Source organism: Gobio gobio (genome assembly GCF_949357685.1).
Source record: "Gobio gobio genome assembly, chromosome: 15".
Lineage (NCBI taxonomy): Eukaryota > Metazoa > Chordata > Actinopteri > Cypriniformes > Gobionidae > Gobio > Gobio gobio.
This window is the reverse complement of record NC_137108.1, coordinates 5611252-5635030: the sequence shown is the minus strand read 5'-3', so window position 1 is coordinate 5635030 and position 23779 is coordinate 5611252. Positions and strand designations below refer to the sequence as shown.

The 23779-nt window shown below is 37.8% G+C and overlaps 1 protein-coding gene across 1 annotated transcript in view; it reads left to right on the top strand.

The window, feature by feature from the left end:
* Positions 1–23779, top strand: part of limd1a (LIM domains containing 1a) — a 65689-nt gene that overhangs the window by 36561 nt on the left and 5349 nt on the right. Inside the window, exons 4-7 of the mRNA XM_079836139.1 lie at positions 2829–2891; positions 3278–3408; positions 19413–19464; positions 22762–22830. Coding sequence (XP_079692265.1) covers positions 2829–2891; positions 3278–3408; positions 19413–19464; positions 22762–22830 — 315 coding nt within the window. The remainder of the gene's footprint in view (positions 1–2828; positions 2892–3277; positions 3409–19412; positions 19465–22761; positions 22831–23779) is intronic.

Below are 23779 nucleotides of genomic sequence, written 5' to 3'. Positions count from 1 at the left end.
GTATAACGGGTAAGGTTAGATCTTGGTCCTTCATCACATAAGCTCTGAATGGATATTGATGTCCATGCAGTGTACAATTCCAGTTCACCTTTCCCAACGCTGCCTGTATCTGACCATTAGCAAGTGAGAAATTCTGGCCTCTGCTGGACTGCCAACTTTCTGTGCTGGACTTAATTTTTTTCCAGAAAGACTCCTGAAGTAAAGAATATGTACTACCAGTGTCCAGAACCGCTTGACACCTATAGTCATTGATGGTGATCGACAATGATAATGGGTCAAGCTGCTTCTCCACCTTTCCTGACATCACAGCAATATGAGGGTTTGCCTGCCGCCCTCTTGCTGTTTTATTAGCTCCATTTGCCCTTGCTTGATGTTCGACTTGTCTCTGTCTCCAATAAGCTCTTTCCTCACTAACATCCCTTTCTACTAGGGTACCAACACGCACCATTTCATCAACTGTAGAGACCGTGCCTCGGAGTATGCTGGCGACACGAGGGTTACAATTTCTAAGTGCAGCTTGGAGTATCTCCCGTTCTGACATGGAAGGTTTCAATCTTAGACATAAGGCTCGATATTGATAAACAAATGTTCGAATACTTTCATCAAGTCCTTGTTTCCTTTCTCTAATTCTTCTTTCAACCTCAACTTCATAGTCATCAGGCAGAAAAGATTGTAAAAACGTTTTCTTGAATTGACCCCAGGTTCTTACCCTCTTCTTCTCCGCAAGCCACCAGTCCTTTGCTGTATGAGTTAAAACAGAAGGCAACATGGCTAATATCTCAGCATCATTCAATGGTTGAATTGCCAGGTACTCATCACATCTTTCAAGATAAGACATAGGGTCTTCTCCCTCCAAACTGACAAACCTTGGAAAATCCATCTTGATCGGTGTTTTAAAATGTATGGGATAGGTTAGACTATCTGTGGGTAGTGGTGGACTGAAGTGTGGTGTAGATGTCACAGTATGGGTAGAGTGAACTAAAGATTTCAGCTGAACATCCCTTCGTGCCATACAATCCATCATTGCTTGTCCCACTTGCTGTATACTCTTTTCTAAGGTTTCTTTTACCTGTTGGCATTCTGACTTGAGTTCAGTGGGCAGTGACTCCTCCAGTCGCTGTATCCGTTTATGATGATCCTTTTGCTGGGAAAAAAGGTTCTGCATCTCCTCTTCCATCACTGTCAACCTGTGCTTTTGCTTATCAATATCATGCTGCATGTCATTAGAAAACACACCAAAAGATTTCTCCAGTTCATCTATTTTAGATTCTATTTTGCTCACCCTTGATTCCAAACTGGAAGTGGCTACATCTTCTGCCTGCGGAGGTGGTGGAGGTGGTAATGGCAAGTACTGAGAACTATCTTCATGCTCTCCTTCCTCTGCCTCATGATCTAAATACAAATGACTGAGAGATTGAATAAGGTCTTGAACTGGTTCTCGTCTGGTGGTGAAAGGTGTGGTGGAATAGTCTGGTTCTATAAGATTCTCACCCTCTGTCTCATCACACCGGTCATCCATTGTGTGTCAGTTTCACAAATTAACTCAAAATGTAATTTAGTAACTTAATGCACTTGCTTAACCCCAAAGTTCCATTATACTTTTACACATTTGACCCAATGACTCAAAAATTAGTCTACTTAAAACCAAAGCAAAATCATTAACACTCTACAGTTTGGTTTTGGGTTTTCCTTATTTAGTCCCTGTTCGGGCGCCAATTTATGTAACACCTCTCCTTTTAACCCTAGTTTAGGTATTACATGTAATGAGGGACCAAATAGTCCAACTTGCTCATGAGTCAAATGTATTAAGTATAATTACATGGAACACTCATAGTTATCATGAGACAAACACTTGTTGGTCAACCAGTTGGAAACAAGGTATAACAAACAGTCCATCACTCTGCATCACAGCCTTTCCTTAGGATCAGTTAGTACCATACGATTTACTCAGTCTTTTGTTCAGTTGAAGGATAAATTGAGAAAACAGTACTTAAATTCCAGGATGGTTCCCCAGTCAAATCCAACTGGAAGAGAAGGCCTCAATGTCTGAAATATAGCTGTGTTACAGTCAAACAGCAGATGATAATCCATTCTCTTAGTTCCATCTTCTCAGTTGTATAATCCAACAATTACTCCATATATGCCCAGAACACAAACCCTAGATGAGCTTTGAACTATACAGTTCCTCAACCAGGGTAAAGACCATGAGGTAAGTATCTCCATGAAGGTAGAGAATCAACTTCCTCCTTATTCTCCTTCTCTGTTCACTTATGAAGGTAAGCCTTAGCAGTTTTTACTCAGAGCGCCCTCTACTGCTCAGGTGAATCATAACATTACTGCACTGACAAGTTATCAGTAACAGGAAAACTGTTACAATTAAACACACGTGTGTAAGGAAATATTGTTTCAAAATCGTGATTAAAATCAATCACAATATTGATTAAAAAAAATCGTGATAGATTTTTTTTGTCCATATTGCACAGCCCTATTGCATACTCGAGACCAATGAGTGTAGCGAGAGGTGGTTAAGTTAGTAAGATTCATGTGAGTATAGCATAGGTAGTTCAAAATAAAATGTACCGCTAATAAATCAGCTTTTTTAAAACATTACGCTTTTATGGGTGCTTACAAAAGCAAATTCCCTCAGGGTGAGTAAGAGATGTTTCTCCATTCCAGACGCTAAAGTGCAGTTTGTGTTATTGAAGGTTCTTAAATTAGAGCAATGATTATGTCTGAGCTGTTAATGTTGTGTGGGTTAGAGAAAATGAAGTGATGGAAAGGAATGAGAGTCGGTTGCTCACTTCTGTCCTCACTCTTGTCTCCAATAGTACTCTGGATTCCAGCAGTCTGCCGACAAATGCAACGTGTGCGGACATTTAATCATGGACATGGTGAGTCTGATGTACCGCCACACCCTGCATTAGTCACACTACGGAGAACCAGCTGGATCCTGAAGGATTGGTTGAGATTAAGTTGGTACAGCTCCTTATTATACAGGGATTTACAACGATTTGGATAGTAAGTAAGCACAACTAATATAAAGTGGGACCATTACATTACCATCAGATGCAATGCACTTATTGTGTTTATGTTGGATTGTCAAATAATTAGTTTAAATGTTAGCACTGTAGATAGTGGCACTTATGAAGGCACAATATAAAGTGGGTCGGATGTAACTTAAGATATTTTTCTCAGTCACTAGAGTCATGTTGACATGAGAGGAGTCGTATCACACACAAAATGTGTAGCTTGTTGTGAACATGGTGTTCCTCCACAGATCCTGCAGGCGCTGGGAAAGTCTTACCACCCAGGCTGCTTCCGCTGCGCTATCTGTAATGAGAGTTTGGATGGAGTGCCTTTCACTGTGGACACAGAGAATAAGATCTACTGTGTGAAGGACTACCACAGGTGAGTTTGTGTCGATTTAATCGTATATTTAAGTGTGTTTATTAATTGACTGTAGGGCTGCACGATTACGACAAAAATCATAACTGTTGATTATTCCTTATTGCGATTATTAAAGGTGCTGTAGGTGATTCTCTGCAGAAACATTTTTTGTTACGCTAGTTGAAAGTCTCCTCATATCCTGATGGCATTCACTCTGTTAACCCTTTGACACGTACGATCACACCCGTGTGATCAAGCTAGGCTGGTCCCTGGAGCGTACGATCACACTGGTGTGATTAGAACGCTCATGATCAACTGCCAAATTCAACATTTCAAATCTGCTTTAGCGCGCTGAGCCAAAGACTGAGTGCGTGAGAGACTGAGAGAGCTCGGTGTCTTTTAATGTTTATTTTAGGTTTCATACACTTCAAATTACATTACACAACCACAAAAATATCAGCAAAAACTAAATACAGTTTGTAATTGCATACTAATATTTATATAACAGCAAGATATCAGTGTTGTAAGCATATAATGGCCCGTGATAACATTACCGATCAAATAACACAATAATTTTCTACCCTTTGACGTGTGCGATCAGTCTAGCCTGTTCCCTCACGTAATGTCACATATATCAGGAGAAGTGGGTGATCTTGTGCTGTAAATCCAGCAGGCTTCAGCTCCCTGGTGCTGTTGTAAACACATAATGGCGGCACGAGCGCCCACAGCCGTGATAACTTACCGATCATTTTTTTAACTTACCGATTTATTTTTAAGAAAACAAGTAAAACTATTTATGTCATTTTACTTACCTAGTAAAAGCATCTTGATTTAAGAATTAATATTTAGACTAGAAACAAGACAAAATTACTAAGTAAGAAGAGCATTTTTTTGCAGTGTACATATTTTTAATAAGTATATAAACCATAAGGAGTTCACTTGCATGCATTTAATTTAGTTAACAAGTTTGAAAATATTTTGTATAAAAATAAAACATTTAAACAGTCATGCCTTGCAAGCATTTTTTCCCGCTGACAAGTCACAAGTCACTGTTGACGTCACTCTTACCTCACACTCGCGTTAGTACCAACTTCAGACACAATTTTAATAAAATGTACCAGTTTTTAACTGGCAGACAATTTATTTAAAAGAAGACAACTGACAAGTGAGGAAATTGAGGAGATTTTTTTTTTATATTTATGTGGAGGAAACAAACCGCTATGCCTCTGACTTGAAAGAAAAAGTGAGGGGAAAAATGGTTAAATGGGTTCCAACAAATATCCCTGAAATGTACACATTTTTAGTGGCAGTTCTCCTAATGGGGGTGTCGGGTCTTTGTTCTCACAGGACCGCTTCCTTCTGCTCCTCCGCGGTCTTCACTTCGCAAACAATGCAACAGCAGTTTTCAATGACCCTCTGAAAAAAATCGTAAATATTTTTACTGCTCTCACCTCCTCCTTTGGTCGCATTTTTGTGCCATTCTGCAACATGACATCATGACTTTGCGTAAACATACACGCCACTTTCTAAAAGCAAATGGCGTGTTATCTGTACGCATTGAGCTATCCGCGTGTATAGGTACGGCGTGTGATTCCGCGTGTATAGGTACGGCGTGTGATTCCGCGAGTAGCCTATGTGTACGGCGTGTGATTCTGCGTGTATGTGTACGGCGTGTGATTCTGCGTGTATGTGTACGGCGTGTGATTCTGCGTGTATGTGTACGGCGTGTGATTCTGCGTGTATGTGTACGGCGTGTGATTCTGCGTGTATGTGTACGGCGTGTGATTCTGCGTGTATGTGTACGGCGTGTGATTCCGCGTGTATGTGTACGGCGTGTGATTCCGCGAGTATGTGTACGGCGTGTGATTCTGCGTGTATGTGTACGGCGTGTGATTCTGCGTGTATGTGTACGGCGTGTGATTCTGCGTGTATGTGTACGGCGTGTGATTCTGCGTGTATGTGTACGGCGTGTGATTCTGCGTGTATGTGTACGGCGTGTGATTCTGCGTGTATGTGTACGGCGTGTGATTCTGCGTGTATGTGTACGGCGTGTGATTCTGCGTGTATGTGTACGGCGTGTGATTCTGCGTGTATGTGTACGGCGTGTGATTCTGCGTGTATGTGTACACTGTGATTCCGCGTGTATGTGTACGGCGTGTGATTCTGCGTGTATGTGTACGGCGTGTGATTCTGCGTGTATGTGTACGGCGTGTGATTCCGCGTGTATGTGTACGGCGTGTGATTCTGCGTGTATGTGTACACTGTGATTCCGCGTGTATGTGTACGGCGTGTGATTCTGCGTGTATGTGTACGGCGTGTGATTCTGCGTGTATGTGTACACTGTGTGATTCCGCGTGTATGTGTACGGCGTGTGATTCTGCGTGTATGTGTACGCCGTGTGATTCCGCGTGTATGTGTACGGCGTGTGATTCTGCGTGTATGTGTACGCCGTGTGATTCCGCGTGTATGTGTACGGCGTGTGATTCTGCGTGTATGTGTACACACTTTTCCAGCACCTCTTGTCTCTTGGCACTGGAGCTTGTAGGACTATGTGTGCAAACCGGAAAGGGATGCCAACATTCACCTGTAAAATGACACAGGGTGAGGTGGAATTCAAGGAAAATGGATCACAGTTGGCAGTCAAATGGCATGATAAGAGAGATGTCCATGTCCTTACCACAGTCCACTCAACTGGTATGGCAGCCACAGGGAAGCTGGATCACATCACTGGGCAAGCAAAGATGAAGCCAGTCTGTGTGCTGGAGTACAACAAAAAGATGGGGGCATAAACATATGTATATTGTTTGTTTTAAAGATTTTTTTTTACCATAGTATATTTATTGTTTTGGTTATAATACTATTTTGATTGTTGTTCATTGTAATTATATTTATAATTTGTTTTGTAATTTTTTAGAAAGTATATATATGTATAATAGTTTAAACAAAAAACATTTAGCTTAAATAAAACATGAATGAAATGTGTACATTTAGCAATTTCTTTTTAACAAATGACATACGTTTGGATTATGCTAAACTTAAACAACACATTTCTCACTAGCAAAGCAGAGAAAAGGTACATGGTATTTGACATCATGTCAACTAATAAATATATATATATATATATATATATATATATATATATATATATATATATATATATATATAGCTAATAGTAAGTGAGGCGTGACCATATAGCTTTTCTCTGCTTTGCTAGTCAGATATAAAACTCAGTAACAATATTAACACTAAAACATAAATAATATCATTTATTCATGTTACTTTTCAAGTCAACTGAACCCTAATAACTTTACCGAATGCACGGAGCATATTTGCAATGTGCAAAACGACAAACATGACATTTGAACGTCCACATTATTGAGGACTGTTCGTTTTACAAGATAATTTTAATCTTTATTCATATTGCATGCTTGTAAACAATTATATGTGCTCCAAATTAGGAAAAAAAACTAAAATATACTCACCAGTTGTCACGCGGATGTTGTGAGGGAGAAATGCCGTGTGCAAGCGAAATTCAAAGCAGTGGGAAAAAATAAAGCAAAATAAACATGTCAACCATAGTGTGTACACGCTAACAAATAATGTGAGAGGTTTTGAATGAAAAAATAAAGCAAAACATTCAGAGTGCTCACCTGCACGCGGTCATCCACCATGAGCGCCATTGTGATTGCGAAAACTCACGTGTCAAGGTTGATGTGTGTTACCATGGAAATTAGAACGCGTGTCATGGCATAATAACGGTCGCATTAAAAAAACTCACGCCAGGCTGCCAGTCTGAATATTTAGAACGTACGTGCGAAAGGGTTAACCGGTCTAAATGTATTTTTATAAATGAATGTTTGTTCAGTCCTTGCGTTTAGTCCGAACGATCCTATAGCATGTGTTCCCTGTCGGTCAATGTGTGTTTGCATACCACTGCGCAGCCAGTTCACGCAGACATTATACACTGACCTAAAGGATTATTAGGAACACAATACTAATACTGTGTTTGACCCCCTTTCGCCTTCAGAACTGCCTTAATTCTACGTGGCATTGATTCAACAAGGTGCTGAAAGCATTCTTTAGAAATGTTGGCCTATATTGATAGGAGAGCATCTTGGAGATTTGTGGGATGCACATCCAGGGCACGAAGCTCCCGTTCCACCACATCCCAAAGATGCTCTATTGGGTTGAGATCTGGTGACTGTGGGGGCCATTTTAGCCCAGTGAACTCATTGTCATGTTCAAGAAACCAATTTGAAATGATTGGAGCTTTGTGACATGGTGCATTATCAGAGGATGGGGACATGGTGGTCATAAAGGGATGGACATGGTCAGAAACAATGCTCAGGTAGACCGTGGCATTTAAACGATGCCCAATTGGCACTAAGGGGCCTAAAGTGTGCCAAGAAAACATCCCCCACACCATTACACCACCACCACCAGCCTGCACAGTGGTAACAAGGCATGATGGATCCATGTTCTCATTCTGTTTACGCCAAATTCTGACTCTACCATCTGAATGTCTCAACAGAAATCGAGACTCATCAGACCAGGCAACATTTTTCCAGTCTTCAACTGTCCAATTTTAGTGAGCTCGTGCAAATTGTAGCCTCTTTTTCCTATTTGTAGTGGAGATGAGTGGTACCCGGTGGGGTCTTCTGCTGTTGTAGCCCATCCGCCTCAAGGTTGTGCGTGTTGTGGCTTCACAAATGCTTTGCTGCATACCTCGGTTGTAACGAGTGGTTATTTCAGTCAAAGTTGCTCTTCTATCAGCTTGAATCAGTCGGCCCATTCTCCTCTGACCTCTAGCATCAACAAGGCATTTTCGCCCACAGGACTGCCGCATACTGGATGTTTTTCCCTTTTCACACCATTCTTTGTAAACCCTAGAAATGGTTGTGCGTGAAAATCCCAGTAACTGAGCAGATTGTGAAATACTCAGACCGGCCCGTCTGGCACCAACAACCATGCCCCGCTCAAAATGGCTTAAATCCCCTTTCTTTCCCATTCTGACATTCAGTTTGGAGTTCAGGAGATTGTCTTGACCAGGACCACACCCCTAAATGCATTGAAGCAACTGCCATGTGATTGGTTGATTAGATAATTGCATTAATGAGAAATTGAACAGGTGTTCCTAATAATCCTTTAGGTGAGTGTATGTACCTTTTAAAGGTTCTTCCGCGTTTCTCCCTCGTTTTGGCAGTTTGTTATTTAGGGTTCGATTTTTAAAACGCTTAAAGTGCCCTCAACTCGGTTTCAACCCCATTTCTCTCCGTGGTCACATTTTAATATTCATGTGTCTGTAATGAGTGTGAAGTCTGTGTTTTATTGTTTTTTGTCTCCGCACCGCATCATTTTGTGGGGCTTTGTAAACCTGTATTAACTCTAGTGTGTAATATTTCTACAATATTCACTCGTGACAGTAAAACAGGGCATTCCAGTCAATCTACTGCCCCTACCTGTGACCCATAGGGTTGGGTACCGTTCACATTTTAACCGGTATCGGTACCGGTACCCAACGGTACCTTTTTTCTGTACTTTTAGGATGTTTTTATAAATAACTGTAAAGAACCTATAAGTAATTTATAAAAGTGTTATTGACATTATGCCAGAGCTGCCCTGCTCTCTGTCTGCCATTGTCTGTGATGTTTGATTACTGTTATATTTACTAGTAAATAGTAGGCTACTAGGTACTTAATTTAACTCATAAAAACAACCATATTATTATTTTTTCTTTTTAATTTCATTTCTACGAAAAGATTTCCCACAAATTATGTGTTATGTATTTTCTGGTAATCAAATGAAGACATTCATTTAATGTATCTTTTAATTTAATTAAGCTTTTTTTTATCAAACAAAGTGCTGCACAGCTGAGCTTTATATGGTTAAAATTAAAACATGAAGAAAAATGAATTAATTAAAAAAAAAAAAAATAGTTTTGATTAATTTATTATTATTACATTAGTGTGAGTATTATTATTACATTGAGACGTATATAAATTCTACTTTACAACAGTTATTTATTTGTCAAGTTAGCCGAACTTTTATTTTGACGGATTTAACGTAGTTTTTCTCAAATGAAACGATAAAATGCTCATAAAGTGGCTCTGAAGATGACTTTCGTGCGTTCATGTCCTCATATGAGAGGCAGAGATGGAAACATGCGACCGTCGCGCGCGATTCTGAGTGTGTGTGTGTGTGTGTGTGTGTGTGTGTGTGTGTGTGTGTGTGTGTGTGTGTGTGTGTGTGTGTGTGTGTGTGTGTGTGTGTGTGTGTGTGTGTGTGTGTGTGTGAGGTAAACCCATAGACTGTAAAGCGCGTCTATGGCATTCATTCGCACAGAGACACGCATGATTCGTATTTAAATGGTCTTTTCGCGGTTTAATATTTACAGACACTAGTCTATATCACAATATGCGTTCTCAGGTACCGAAATTTGGTACCGATTGATTTAATGTGAACAAGGTGCTGGTCTGCATAGAGACATCATCGGAGGGTCGCAGACTCTCATCGTGGAACCCCTGGCATGCAAGTAATATTATTACACACTGACAAGTTTTGCTTGCTAAACAAACCGAAAACTTGCTGCATCTAATTCCGTTTTTAATTTAAAGTTTGGTATGTTGTACTGTTTCTAACTGTACTATAAAGTTTTCTCACCGGTGAATGACACATGATGCATTGCAGTAGTACGTGTTCTCTGGTCTTCTGGGCTGTGTTCATGCTTTCAGGAGGCGTGGCTTTGGATGGCGATTTGCAGGGAGGGTGGGATTGTATGCTCTCAGGCTAAAGTTATCATTTACCCAGATCTCTTACAGCACCTTTAAATACGATTTATCACAATTTACATTGAATGATGTTTTGAATTAGCTTTTTATCGTAGTTTGAAGCAGAGGTGGATAGTAACTGAGTACATTTACATGAGTACTGTACTTAAGTACACTTTACTTGTATCTGTACTTTACTTGAGTATTGTTTTTTTGGGAGAAACTTTGACTTTAAAGTCACTACATTTGAAAGACAAATATCATACTTTTTACTCCATTACATTTCTATCAAGGTCCTCAAAGTCGAAAGTCGTTTCTGTAGCAGCTTTTGAAAGTCAGTGGATGATTTTTTTTTTCTTTAAAAGGATTTTTTTCTTGTTTTTTTGCAGACAGCCTATCTCTTGTAGGGTCATGTGAAGTTTCCCAACATTTTTTTTGAACACTGATCAGTTTATAGCAAAATGGAAGAAGGCGGTTCTCTGTGCAGTGTGTGCAACCATGGCCATACTTAAAAAGTATGTTTCAGTTTTCTGAAAAGATTAAAGATTAGTTTAGTTGGCATACACTTGATGCAGAAAATGTTCAAAAATGTAAACGTCTGGGAGAAAGAGAAGAGTAAACAGTTGGGAGAACATCGGAGGTGTATCAGTGTATTGGATCCATGCATTCGCCCTTGAAGAGCTTTGTAACTTTTATACAAGTATTTAAATTAGTTTAAGGTAGTCGTATGTTAGCATGTCGGATGGAGCATCACTGACTGGCTTAATCCACCATGGTGGCATAGCGTGCATTCAAACAACAATGCAACAATAATAAAAGAATGCATTGACATAAAAAATGAAATTCACTTTTGATACTTAAGTACTTTTAAAAACAAATACTTCTGTAATATTACTTAAGTAAAAATCTGTTTTTAAAACTTTCACTTGTAACGGAGTAATATTTGACCAGTAGTACTTTTACTGTTACTCAAGTAATAGAGTTGTGTACTTTGTCCACCTCTGGTTTGAAGCAACTGCATGCCATATTTTTATATAAAAATAGAAAACAAGCTGAAAACATTTGAAACTTTATTTAGTGCTTTTCTGTAGCATTAATCCTCAAATGTCACCTATACATTGGTTTGGTTTCTTCTTTAAATGCATGGTACAATAATATGGGCTTTCGCACCGGATAGTTCTAGGAACTAGGCATCAGGGTGGTTCCCCGAGAACCAAATGTTCCCCTAGGGCAGCGTTACTCAAAGTGTGGGGCGCGCCCCACTGGTGGGGAATAGAGACGCGACAGGTGGGGCGCGACAAACGGGAGGAAATGTGGTCATTTTTGAGCCCATCTTTATTACCCTTTTGAGCGGTCCCACATGTGGGATTTTTATTTCGGTGCACCTGAGATGAGATGTGCTGCGCTGGTGGAAACAACATGAGACCATGACACCGCGACTGTCAAGATGACTCGCTCAGTGTTTAGAGTGGCGCGGGGCTGGCACTATGCAACGCATCGCCACAAATGAGTAAAGCAAGCCAACACGCAAACGGCCGCAAGTGAAACAGAAAATAGGCTACGTCTTAGATGCTCAAAAACACAATCATCTTCATTAAAACGAATGAGACTAAATGCTCTTCCCAATGTTCAGGTCGCTCTCTCATATTGCGGTCTTTGATCTTGAAATGAGCTGATATAATGCAGCTCATCTGTTGCTTTCGTTGACGTGAACTCCGTTAAATGTGCATATAGCTCAGACCGGGAATTGAAGATTGGATTTATAATAATTTTGTAGATAGGTGTAAGGATAGGACAAACAGCATGTGTTGTGTGTGTGTGTGTGTGTGTGTGTGTGTGTGTGTGTGTGTGTGTGTGTGTGTGTGTGTTTTTTAAAAATTTTTCTCGATCAGCCCGTTTTGTTTGTGAGCGCCGTTGCGAGCAGCCTGCCTCAGCTTGTAAAAAAATGCCTTTTTTAGGCTAAACGTTTAAATTAACATTGTGATGCTTGAAATGTTTTATATCTATGGATTTTATTATAAGCAAGAGACAAGTCCAGTTTTGATTTGAGAGGCTAAATTAATCAAACATGTGGTTAACTAACTGTCGGCTGCTGGCCGCTTGGTCGTTACTTAAAATAAAAAAAAGATTTAACAAACAAATAAATGCTTCAAACATTTTTCTAAATTAACTTAATAAAGAAACGAAACGAAATATAACTACTTTGACATTAAAAACAAAACGGAACTATTTTAATGGCTGCAACAATGTGTAGGCCTAATAGGGAGGATAAAAATTAGAAGGAAAAAAAACACGGGCTTCAGTCGGATTCAGGCTGAAAATTTTGATAAGCTGTCGGACACGGGCCGGGCTAGGGCCTCAGTGCTTGATAATAAAAGCACTCGCTCAGTGCTTGATAATAATAATAATAAAAAAACCTACTTTAGCTTTTCTTCTAAAGCAAAATGTAGCCTATTTCCGATTATCACTAAAGCTTTGAAGCAATCCGTGTTGTAAAATGCGCTAAATAAATGAAGGTGACTTAACATATCATGCATAATGTTTATTTTAGGTTTCAAACATTTAAATACACATAAGTAGGCCTACTAGTAAAACAATACATTTAGAGTTTGTAAAATAGGCCTACACACTGGTGTCACTAGACGCAGCAATAACAATCCATTCAAAAATAATTTGCCGACGTTTTATTCATATCAGATACACGTATAGGTAGCTAAAAAGTTTACTATATTCTTCTCCCATTTCACCGGTCACTTACTTGCATGTATTTTATAAATTCACGCGAATCCGACTGACAGGACTCTCTGAACTGCGACGCAAACAAACATAGGCGCCCATCTCACGTTATAGATCAAAATCAAGATAATTTATGAAGGTTTTTAAATGGCAAAACACACTCACTTGCACATATTTGAGAATTCGATTATTAGATTTTATGACATGGTAAGCAAGTTTGTCAAGTTCGTCTGATATATCGGCTGATATATATATATATATATATATATATATATATATATATATATATATATATATATATATATATATATATATATATATATATATATATATATATATATATATATATATATATATATATATATATATATATATATATATATATATATATATATATATACACACAAACACAACGCATATAGATTTCCCTTACATTAGTTATTTGTAGTCATTCATGATCACTCAGCCTCTCTAAAATAATGTGATAAAACAAACAAGTTTATTTTTAAACTGCATTATGGTCAAAACAGAACAGAGGAACATAAAAATATATTAAAGTTCTGATAAATAAAATGTATTAAAACTATGAAACACCAACACTCATAATGTGGTTGAGCGGTGTTTCATCCATTTTTATAATTTTGTCAAATATTAATTTATCGGCCATCATAAATACTGATACTGATAGTTTGGAAAAAATTTGTTGGGGCGATTGGGGACAGGTGGGGCTCGGAACCCTTCACTACCTCCAGAGTGGGGAATGGCAGAAAAAGTTTGAGAAACACTGCCCTAGGGTAACACAGAAATACTCCATTATACATCCAACTTGTTTTTTGAAACTTTGGCCATGTTTCAAGAAATATAGATTCAAGTATAAAACGTGACGATAAGCATCAGCCTTCCTTATTTAGTGAAGTCTGTTTATTGATGGCATTGCCTCATTTTAGCATTGCTTTTGAATCAAGAATCTCACATTGACCATAACCGTGTCCAGATATTATTATAGCACACTTTTAGTGGCTGATCCCAATCAAAATCATAACTTGCGAGTGAACTGGAAGGACTGACTTTTCTTCCCTGTTGTGAGGTATATCTGAGTGAAGCTGCTTCTCGATTGGTTCGTTTTAATTGTTTGGTTTGCTGTCATTTGTTGGAGTCATAATCTTCAGTAATCAAAAACAATGAAGTGCACAGACACGTCATGTTTAAATACCGCAATATTCCATTCAAAAATAAGTACTGTCCATTTTTATGACATGGTGACTAAGAGTTGCCTGGGAAAGCAAAGATTAACTCCAGATGCATAAAGTCAGCTATATATTTCCTTCAGTTGATGGTAGATGTGTTGTGGAGTATTTTTTATAATTTCTTTTACAGGCATTTTCCTAGCAGTAGCTTGATGTAATGACATTTTACTGTGAGTTTTATTGGTGTTGAGTGTGTGTGTGTGTGTGTGTCTGCTTTGCTACACTGCAAATTCTTCTCATGCATCCTTTGCCGTGAGCAGTGAACTGAGCGATTATTACTGTTGTTCCAAAACCCCAGACAGTCAGTCAGGTGGTGACCATATGGAGATGAAATCAAACAGAGCCTTTCCACTCAGTCCTTCTGGGATTGAGCTATGCACAAGCTGATGGAAGAGCCAGCAGATCTTCCCCTCTGCTCCATAAAAGTATTTGGGCACACTTAAAAATGCCTGACTTAGGGCTGTAACGATTTGACCAAAAATAAAAACCTCGATTAATTGAACATTTGACCTCGATTACATTTAATTTCTTTTTTTCTTTTTTTTTTTGCCCTCATAAAGTTTTTGAGTAAGTTCACTGATAAAGTTTGTACTGTAAATATTTTCTTCTATTAAAGGTTGAATTTTTTTTTCTAATGAAAAAGTGCATTGTGATTTTAAAATACTTGAAGGAAACGCTTCACTTTCAGCAGTTATTGTCTATGGAGAAGATTTCTGTTTGTGATACAGATAAATGAACACTGTAGGCCTACATTACATTTATTTGAATGCATTAATGAGAGCGTGATTGCGTGTGTGAATTACTCTTACTGTCTCTGTTCATTATGAAGCTGTGGTTTGTACTTACTTCAAAGGTATTAAAGTGTATGCCTATAACGGTTGAGTTTCTGAGCTACTTTAGTGACTTTACTTTAGTCACAGCTTCTGTCGGAGTGTTCGTTTGTCAAAATATATCAGGCATTAGTTCAACATAATACACATCTGATGGTCGAAACTCGCTTTAATGTTCAAACTGGCAGGGCTTAAACCACATAAAAATGATAAGCTTTGTGAGGACGGAGGTGATAGAGATCTGCCTTCAGGGCGCGCACTGTCAGAGACGCGACACGGCTCTGTGTCACAGAAAAAAGCTGAGCCCTGAACGGAGAAGTTTTCTGTATTGTTGTTGTTGAATAGTTCACAATCTCTTTAAATGTTGAAACTGGCAAGCCTTTAAACGCATTTACTTGACAAACTTTATGAGCACGAAAGTGAAAGCGGCTTCGGGGCTTGCGCGCGCCGTCTGTGTGTGTGTGTGTATCAGTGCGTAGGTTATAAGAACAGCAATTAACTGACCTGTATAAACTGTGTAAAACATGCAGCTACTATAGTGATTCTGGGCATCTATAAACACAGATAACTGCTCCTGCATCTCTGTGTGCCTGCAAACTGCACTTGATGTGACTGACGGGGCGGAGTCACGTGAAAACCGAAATAACCGGCATGGGAAAAATTCGTCGGTTAGAGGTTCTGAATGTCGGTTTCGGTTATTTTTCGATTAATCGTACAGCCCTAGCCTGACTATAAGTATAGTACTTTTCAAGCAAAACGTTTCACAAAAATATGTTTGTTAGGTTTGAAATAACAAAACAATAGATGGTTAATCAGAGAGTAGTTGTATTATTCACTTAACCAGTTCCTTTAAAAATGCTAATTCATTTCAAACTGTGTGTTCTTCTGAGATGTGGAATGGTTAATTCTGCTGTAGTCTCAGACGGCACACACACACACACACACACACACAGATCGTTGGCTGATGCCTATCGAACACAAAATTGGAAACACTTCAGGAGTTTCAAAGTCATTGTATGATTGGTTGAATTTCTACTTGATTTCCTGAAGACGTGTGTCGCATTCTTTAAAGGTCCACCTGGAAACAAAGCCGTTGTGATGCCAAACCCCCTCATGGAAAAAGAAAGCCGTCGTGTTTACAAATTTGACAATGAGCGCTTATCAGGATCAACTAAACGCTGGATTTTCAAAAGTATGTGAAGTTCACGACGCCACTGTTGCAGTACACTTGCACAACTTTCTTGAATGAACAGTTTATTAGATGCACGCCATGACATGGAAGAAAAACGACCTGTCATTGGTTGCTTTACATGTCAGCCATACGGTCTCTTGCGCGGTCCTTGGCCAATGAAAACTGCCGTCAGTCTGGCAACGCGAGACTCGTTCAGCTGTGACTTTATTTGGAACTATTTTAGACTAAAATAAAGTTACTCAGTATTTAATTTCTTGTTTATTGAACTCTTGTACACTAAAATTCATCTTCCAAAATCTGGCTGATACGTTTTGGGAGTTAATTTTTAAGTCCATCTCTGCAAAACGGACTAGGATGGACTAAAAATGAACTCCCAAAATGTACTGCCAGATTCTGGAAGATGAATTCTTCAAACAGTGGTGCTGGTCCTTCAAGAGTCACTCTCAACCTATCTGTCCATAAAGCCTATAAAAAACAGTCTTCATGTATTTTACAACACTTTAGCTTGTGATTCTTATTTAGTGGGGGTCATTTTTTTGGATTCTTTACCTAATTTAAGTCTCTGAGATCCTGACACCTTGCACTTCTGGAGACTCCAGGTTAAGGTTCCAGCTCTGGGCATTTAAAAAATGTTGACTTTTCAGTCTGAGTTAAATCTCTTTTTTGGCTCAATTTATCTGTAAAAGAAAACATGCCTAATAATTCTGGACACCTGAATATAAGGTGTTTTTCATTTCCAGCCTTCATGAACAATTATATATCACTTATACATTATTAAATACTAAATTAATAGTAGTTATTAGGATTACTGTGGTTTGGAATTGGTCAAATGTGCCTGGAAAAGAAATATGATCAGAAAATCAACGTGCCTAATAATTCTGCACACAATGTATAAACCTGTTTATACCATGGTCATTTGCGAGCATTGACAACTTAAAGGAACACGCCACTATTTTTGAAAAAGGCTCATTTTCCAACTTCCCTAGAGTTAAACAGTTCCCTAGACTAGAGTCAGCTGATCTCCGGGTCTGGCGGTAGCACTTTTATCCTGGCTTAGCATAGATCATTGAATCTGATTAGACCGTTAGCAACAAAAATGACCAAAGCGTTTCAATATTTTTCCTATTTAAAACTCGACTCTTTTGTAGTTACATCGTGTACTAAGACTGACGGAAAATGAAAAGTTGTGATTTTCTAGGCTGATATGGCAAGGAACTGTACTCTCATTCCTGCGTAATAATCAAGGAACTTTGTGATATTATCGCGCCGCTGCACCCAGGGTACATTGCAAAAATGGTTAGTTAGATCTGAGAACAGCTCTAGCATCATTTGTTTGCAGAAGCAAATCTTTACACAGCAAATGCGGCACAGAAACCAAATCTGAAGCGGCATAAAATCACAAAAATGACCATTTAATGCTTCTCTGAAACGGCATAAATGCATTTACACAGGAATTAAAATCACGGGAAACAATGCTTTGAACATTACTATTTTAAAACTACAATTTTAACAAAGTATTATAAATTAATTAAAAAAATAGTGAAATAATAAACAATGAAATAAAATACAAATACGTTATTTATATATATTTATATATAGGCGCTTTGATGTTTGTCATAATTCTGTACTTATAGGCTATTGTAGGCTACGGTATTTATTTTATTTATAAAACTGTGCCCGCTGGAACAAATGCTTTATTATGAATTATTACACCGGGTAGATCACCGCAGGATTAAGAGTGGTCAAAAGTTTTTCACAGAGCCAGAAAGTCACTTTGGAGCAGTCACAACAACTGAACAATAATAGCGTTTCTGGGAGGACAGCAGATATATCAGCCAATATTATTTTTGGAATATAATATAACAATGCACTTAAGTGTTTACCGTATCTGAGGGAAATGTAGCAGTGCGTTGATCTGCCTATCTCTTCAAAGGAAGATTACAAACGGCGAACGCCAATTGATTACAAGTCAAGTCAGCTTTATTTCTCTAGCTCTCTTCACAACACTGATGCTTCAAAGCAGCTTCACACTGATGATAGGAAATACATTTTTTATTGATTCATTTCTGTCGTAAAAACTGATTTCAAAATGTAGAAACGCATGTAAAAAAATATATTGCATAAAATGAAAGCAATAATGTAAATAATATTATAAGTGTGAATCAAAAAACTAAAAGCGCATTTAAAAGAAAAATAACAAGCATGATTTCATCTCTTAAATGTCTTAGTGTGTGTTTTGGTCATAATTTAGACTTTTTAAAATCTAGTTTCAGCTTTTTATCTCATAAGTAGGACTTTTAATCATAATTTAGATTTTTAAGTCATAATTTTGACTTTAAAAATTCTGAGATAAAAATAAAATGTTTTGATTTAAAGTCCCGATTTCAACTGTTCATCTCACAATGACTTAACATGTCATATTGTTGACTTTTTATCTCACTATTTTGACTTTTAAAATCATATTTTTGACTTTTTATCTAATAATGAGGACCTCAGATAGGGGATCCCCGAATTTAGAGAATCAGGCAGTTAGGGATTACATTATATACCGTATATATATTTTTATTTTCTATTTTATTCTCTTATGGATATTTTAATTCCATTTCTCTGTAAAGCACTTTGAATTGCTACTGTGTATGAAATGTGCTATATAAATAAACTTGCCTTGCCATTTAAAATCATATTTTCAACATTTTATCTCTTAATTATGACTTTATGATAATTGAAATGAGCTCATCAGTAATATAGTTGAGTTGCACACAACGACTGTTATTTTGGTGGTTTGTTTGACGATGTGAGTACAGGACTCTTATACTTTAATGATAGACATTTCTTTAATTTGCCTTAAACATATGGAGCTATTCCTATATGTCTCCCGCTTATTGATTTTCACACCGCCTGAGCTGACATTGACAGGCGGTTGTCATGGCAATGACATAGTTTGGGGCGGCACAAGTTCACGTTTATTTACACTGAATCAAAACCGTTTTAGCGTGGCCTTTGGGGCTGAGGTGGGTCAAATATGGCGTATTTTAAGTCTGTTTTTATGTGGCATTGCATCTTTACACAGAATTTTGAGCAGACACAGATCCAGGCTGAAGAACCCAAATACTACTTGAGGGCCACTAAATATGTTATTGTACTATATATTGTATATGTTATGCGGATACCTTTTCTTCCATGGAAGACGTTCAATCAGAAGCCGTTTAATGTATGATCTGTCTGATTTAGTTTTCTCTTTTTTTGTTTGCAGAGTTCTAGCACCTAAATGTGCAGCATGCAATCAGCCGATCCTGCCCTCTGAGGTAAGACACGTAAATCTCATTTTTCTGAAATCACCATTTAGATGAGCCATCAGATATAGAATCATCTTTCCCTGTATTAGAGCCATATGTTAAAGACTTATGATGCATCTTTGCTTGTTATGGGACAATTAACCAAACAGCTCTTTGCAACTACAGTTACTTACACTATCCTGGACATCTAGGTCATTGCAGAACATTTTGGCCTGTTACTGAAGCTAATTCTGCTAGCATTGATGAAGGAGTGATTACTGCTAAGTTAGGGCATGTGTCATTTGTTAAACCCCGCTGTCTATAATTAGAGATGACCCCCGAGGCATGCTGCACTCCAACACCAACAAGAGAGGCTTCACTTCAGAGCAAGAGCTCAGTTTATCTTACACCTGCATGGTCCTTATGAGAAACTCAGGAATTCCTTCTCTCTGATCACAGCCGAGGGTAACATTAACACTTAGCAGCTGCAATGATTGCTTTAACCTCCTTAGCTCTGGACCATTTACGGGGATTTCCAGCTGGATTTGGCCTACCCAAAATGAAAAGCTTCCCATACCCACATACAGTGGTCTCTAAATACACAATGGTGTCATTTTACAGGAAACCCTTTGAAGTAGGGCTGCACGATTAATCGAAATCGAACCGCAATCGCGATTTGGCTTGTGTGCGATTTATGAAAGCGCAAAGGCTGCGATTTTAATTAAATGAATAAATGCCCAGCGAGCGGCTCTGTGATCAGGAGGAAACGCTGCTCCGTCTGAAAGCACTGCGAGTTTGAGTCGCTTATTATAACGTGCGCTTGAAAAAGCAACATGTGTCAAACATCTTCACAAACTAGTAATGAGAAGCGTTCATAAACATGTTGTCCAACGAAATACAACGTTTAATAACATGTTTTAACTCACTTCATATAGTCAGTCGAGCTTCTTATCACAGAATGTCAATTAGCACTGCTTTATTATTATGACCAGTGTTGGGGGTAACACATTACAAGTAACTTGAGTTACGGAATAATATTACTTTTTCCAAGTAACTAGTAAAGTAACGCATTACTTTTCAAATTTACAACAAAATATCTGAGTTACTTTTTCACATTAATTTGACTGACAGCTCTCCTGCCCCCATGTTGAGAAAAATAAGTGCAGAGGCGTGTGTGTGTGAACACGAGGGTTATTGTAGTTCCAGACTAAATGTGAGCATTTATTTATCTCACTTGCACAATAAAGATTCTGTACTCCTCAAAATTAATAAAATCAGTCAAATGCAAAATCAGAGTACTATGCAAACCTCCAATAATTAAATGTTAAATAAAACAACTATTTTTATGCATAATCTACCTTTATATTTAACTTACCAATGTCTTACTGCTGACCTTTGATGATGAAAATTACTAGATTTTTTGTTTTTATTGGTAAAACTTTTCTTCTGCATCCTATTCCTCTATTATCCAGAGCTGCGCCCTCGACTGTTCATGTGTGAATTTACATTTTTACCTCAGCCTGGGACTTATTATTTAAATTTTGGTATGAAGAGGTCTTTACAAAAATATAACTTTTTTGTTATAAAAACAAAACAAAAACAAGCCCAGCCCAGGTGAGAAAACATAACGCAAAAGTAACGTAACACATTACTTTTCTTAAAAAGTAACTAAGTAACTCAATTAGTTACTTTTTAAGGGAGTAACGCAATATTGTAATGCATTACTTTATGAAAATACCTGAGAGGACATGAAGAACTCAAATACAGCATATCTTGCTGCAGTGGTGTTTATTGTCGGCATGTTTAATCAAAGTGTTTCTATCTTCGTTTTATTCAGCTCATAGCGCTAGCTTCGCTTCACATTAGGGATTTCCTGAACACGATTACTTCTCTGGCAAATGTGGAGTTTCTGCCCGAGGGCGCCCTCTGACTTCCAGTATGAATGAAACTTTTGGGTAGAAAATAAGAAAAATAATACTTCTAAATAAATTTATATGACAATCCATATGTTTTTCTTCAATGTACAGGAGTTTTGATCCCCACAGTGGATGCATAAGAGGGCGAGGCTCATATTTTATATTAAAGACATAGACTTTAAGAAATTGATATCACAGATAAAAAGCACAGATTTGTATAATATTTTTTTTTACAATAAATCCTTCAGCCTTTCTAATGATTTTTAGTCATTGGCTGTCTGCATATTAACAGGTAACCCATAATGTTTTAGTTTTCTGTAAAATATAAATATTATTATTATACTGTTATATTTATTATTAAATGCTCTATTTGAATTTTTGAATGTTATTGTAATAGTAATAATAATTATAATCAATAATAATAATCATAATTATTATTAGTAATATTAATATATAAAAACAAAATGTTATATACACACTTTTCATTTGTAAAATAAATAAATAATAATCGCATTTTAAATCGCAATCGCAATTTTAACCAGAATAATCGCGATTAGATATTTCCCCCAAATCGTGCAGCTCTACTTTGAAGTTAAAACACTGGTAAAAGATCTTTTTTTTTTTTTTTTTTTTGTTCGAAAATCATTTTTGAAAGTGTGTAACTCAGGCCCTGTGTGCTCTAGCACCCTGCAGACAGTTTTGGGTGTTTCCACTAGATGGCAGCAAATACTGAAAATGTTGTTTTGTCTGTATCATGTTGTGTGCAAGATTTAATCAAATGGATCTGAAGGGAGGAATATTACCTTTTTAATGTCATTTCTGCCTACCCAAATCTCTCCAATATACAAGTCTCCCCATATACAGTGGTATAAATGCAATATCCCAGTGTCACAAAATATTTTTTTCCAGTGTTTGCTGACATATGCTGACATTATCAGGGTCCTTGGAGTTTAAGAGTGAACATTGAAAATACTTTTTTTTTTTCTCCGTTTATTCATTTTGTTTCAAAACCTTATGTTATCTTTTTCCATGGGACACTAAATAACGACAGGATATTCATTTTTGGAAATCTATTCCTTTAATAGCAACAAGCATTAACCAACCCAGGCTCATTGGAAATACGTGTCTCTGCCTACATCTCTGCATAAACATAGGCCTACCTTATACATGCATTTCACTGTTTCCAGCTGAAATGAACCCTGTTCACATGCATCCGAATACTCAAAAAAAATCAGAGGCTAATCAGCACTAAAAGTGATAGGCATCAAAGCCCTGATGAGCTCAGTTGGCACTGAACTAATTGAGTCCTCATATTAACCAGGCGATTCCATCAGCGTGATTGGCCCAAACAAGCTCATGGAAAAGTGTTTTTCAGATGTGTCATAATCTCACTAGTCGTTTACTCCCATAGGGATCTGATGAAACTATTCGAGTGGTCTCAATGGACAAGGACTATCACGTGGAGTGCTATCACTGTGAGGTGAGTTGAGCTCGTGAGACGACGACGACAATACGGACAGAAACCTACGCAAGTCTCACCTGTGCTCTGATTCAGTGTCATTCTCAATGGTTAAAGAGGTCATATGATGCTATTTTAAAAGTTCATTATTTTGTTTATTGGGTGTAATAGAATAGGTTAACATGCTTTAATGTTCAAAAAACACATTCTTTTTCACATACTGTATATTATTATTGCGCAAGACCCCATTTTGCGTGGCGGTGTGCTGCATTTGTTGTAACTTAAAGCATGGCTCCACTTCTGAAGATTCACAACTTCAAGGCGATTCTGGATTCAAGAAGGTACCATCTTAGTTTGTGCTTGTCCAAATTAATTGCTTACATTTAACAAAATGAGCCTTCAATAGCAGAAATAAGCCTTTTTAATGAAAATAAAGCACCATGTTAAATAAAAATGTTCATGAAATTTAAATAAAAATGTTTAATGAAATTAGAAAATATTTGGTGAAATGTAATAAACAAACATCGTCACCTTACTTCTCATCACTGCTTCCTGGTGGTTCACAGGACAGTTACTCAGAGTCGCCCCCCTATTGTTTCAAAGAATAGTACAAGTATAGAGTCAAGTATAAACGCCTAGTCTGTTTGGGGAGGAGCATTCACGTTGCGGAGCGAGGCAAATGTATAAACAAGGCTTAAAGCCTGACGATTTTTACAAAGCCCCTCCTTCCGAAAAGCCCAGTGTGCTCTGATTGGCCAGCTGACCCTGTGCGTTGTGATTGTCCAACAACCTCAAGCGTGTCTTGGAAATGTAACGTCCCTTACCATAATCAAAAGCTTCAGCTTCTAAATCAACTTTAAACACTCAGTAGGGCCCGATCATACACCCGGCACAATGCGATGCCAGTGTTTTTTTGCTAGTTTCAGCCCAATGGAGTTATCATTTTCAAGTCCATCTCCACGTTGTTTAA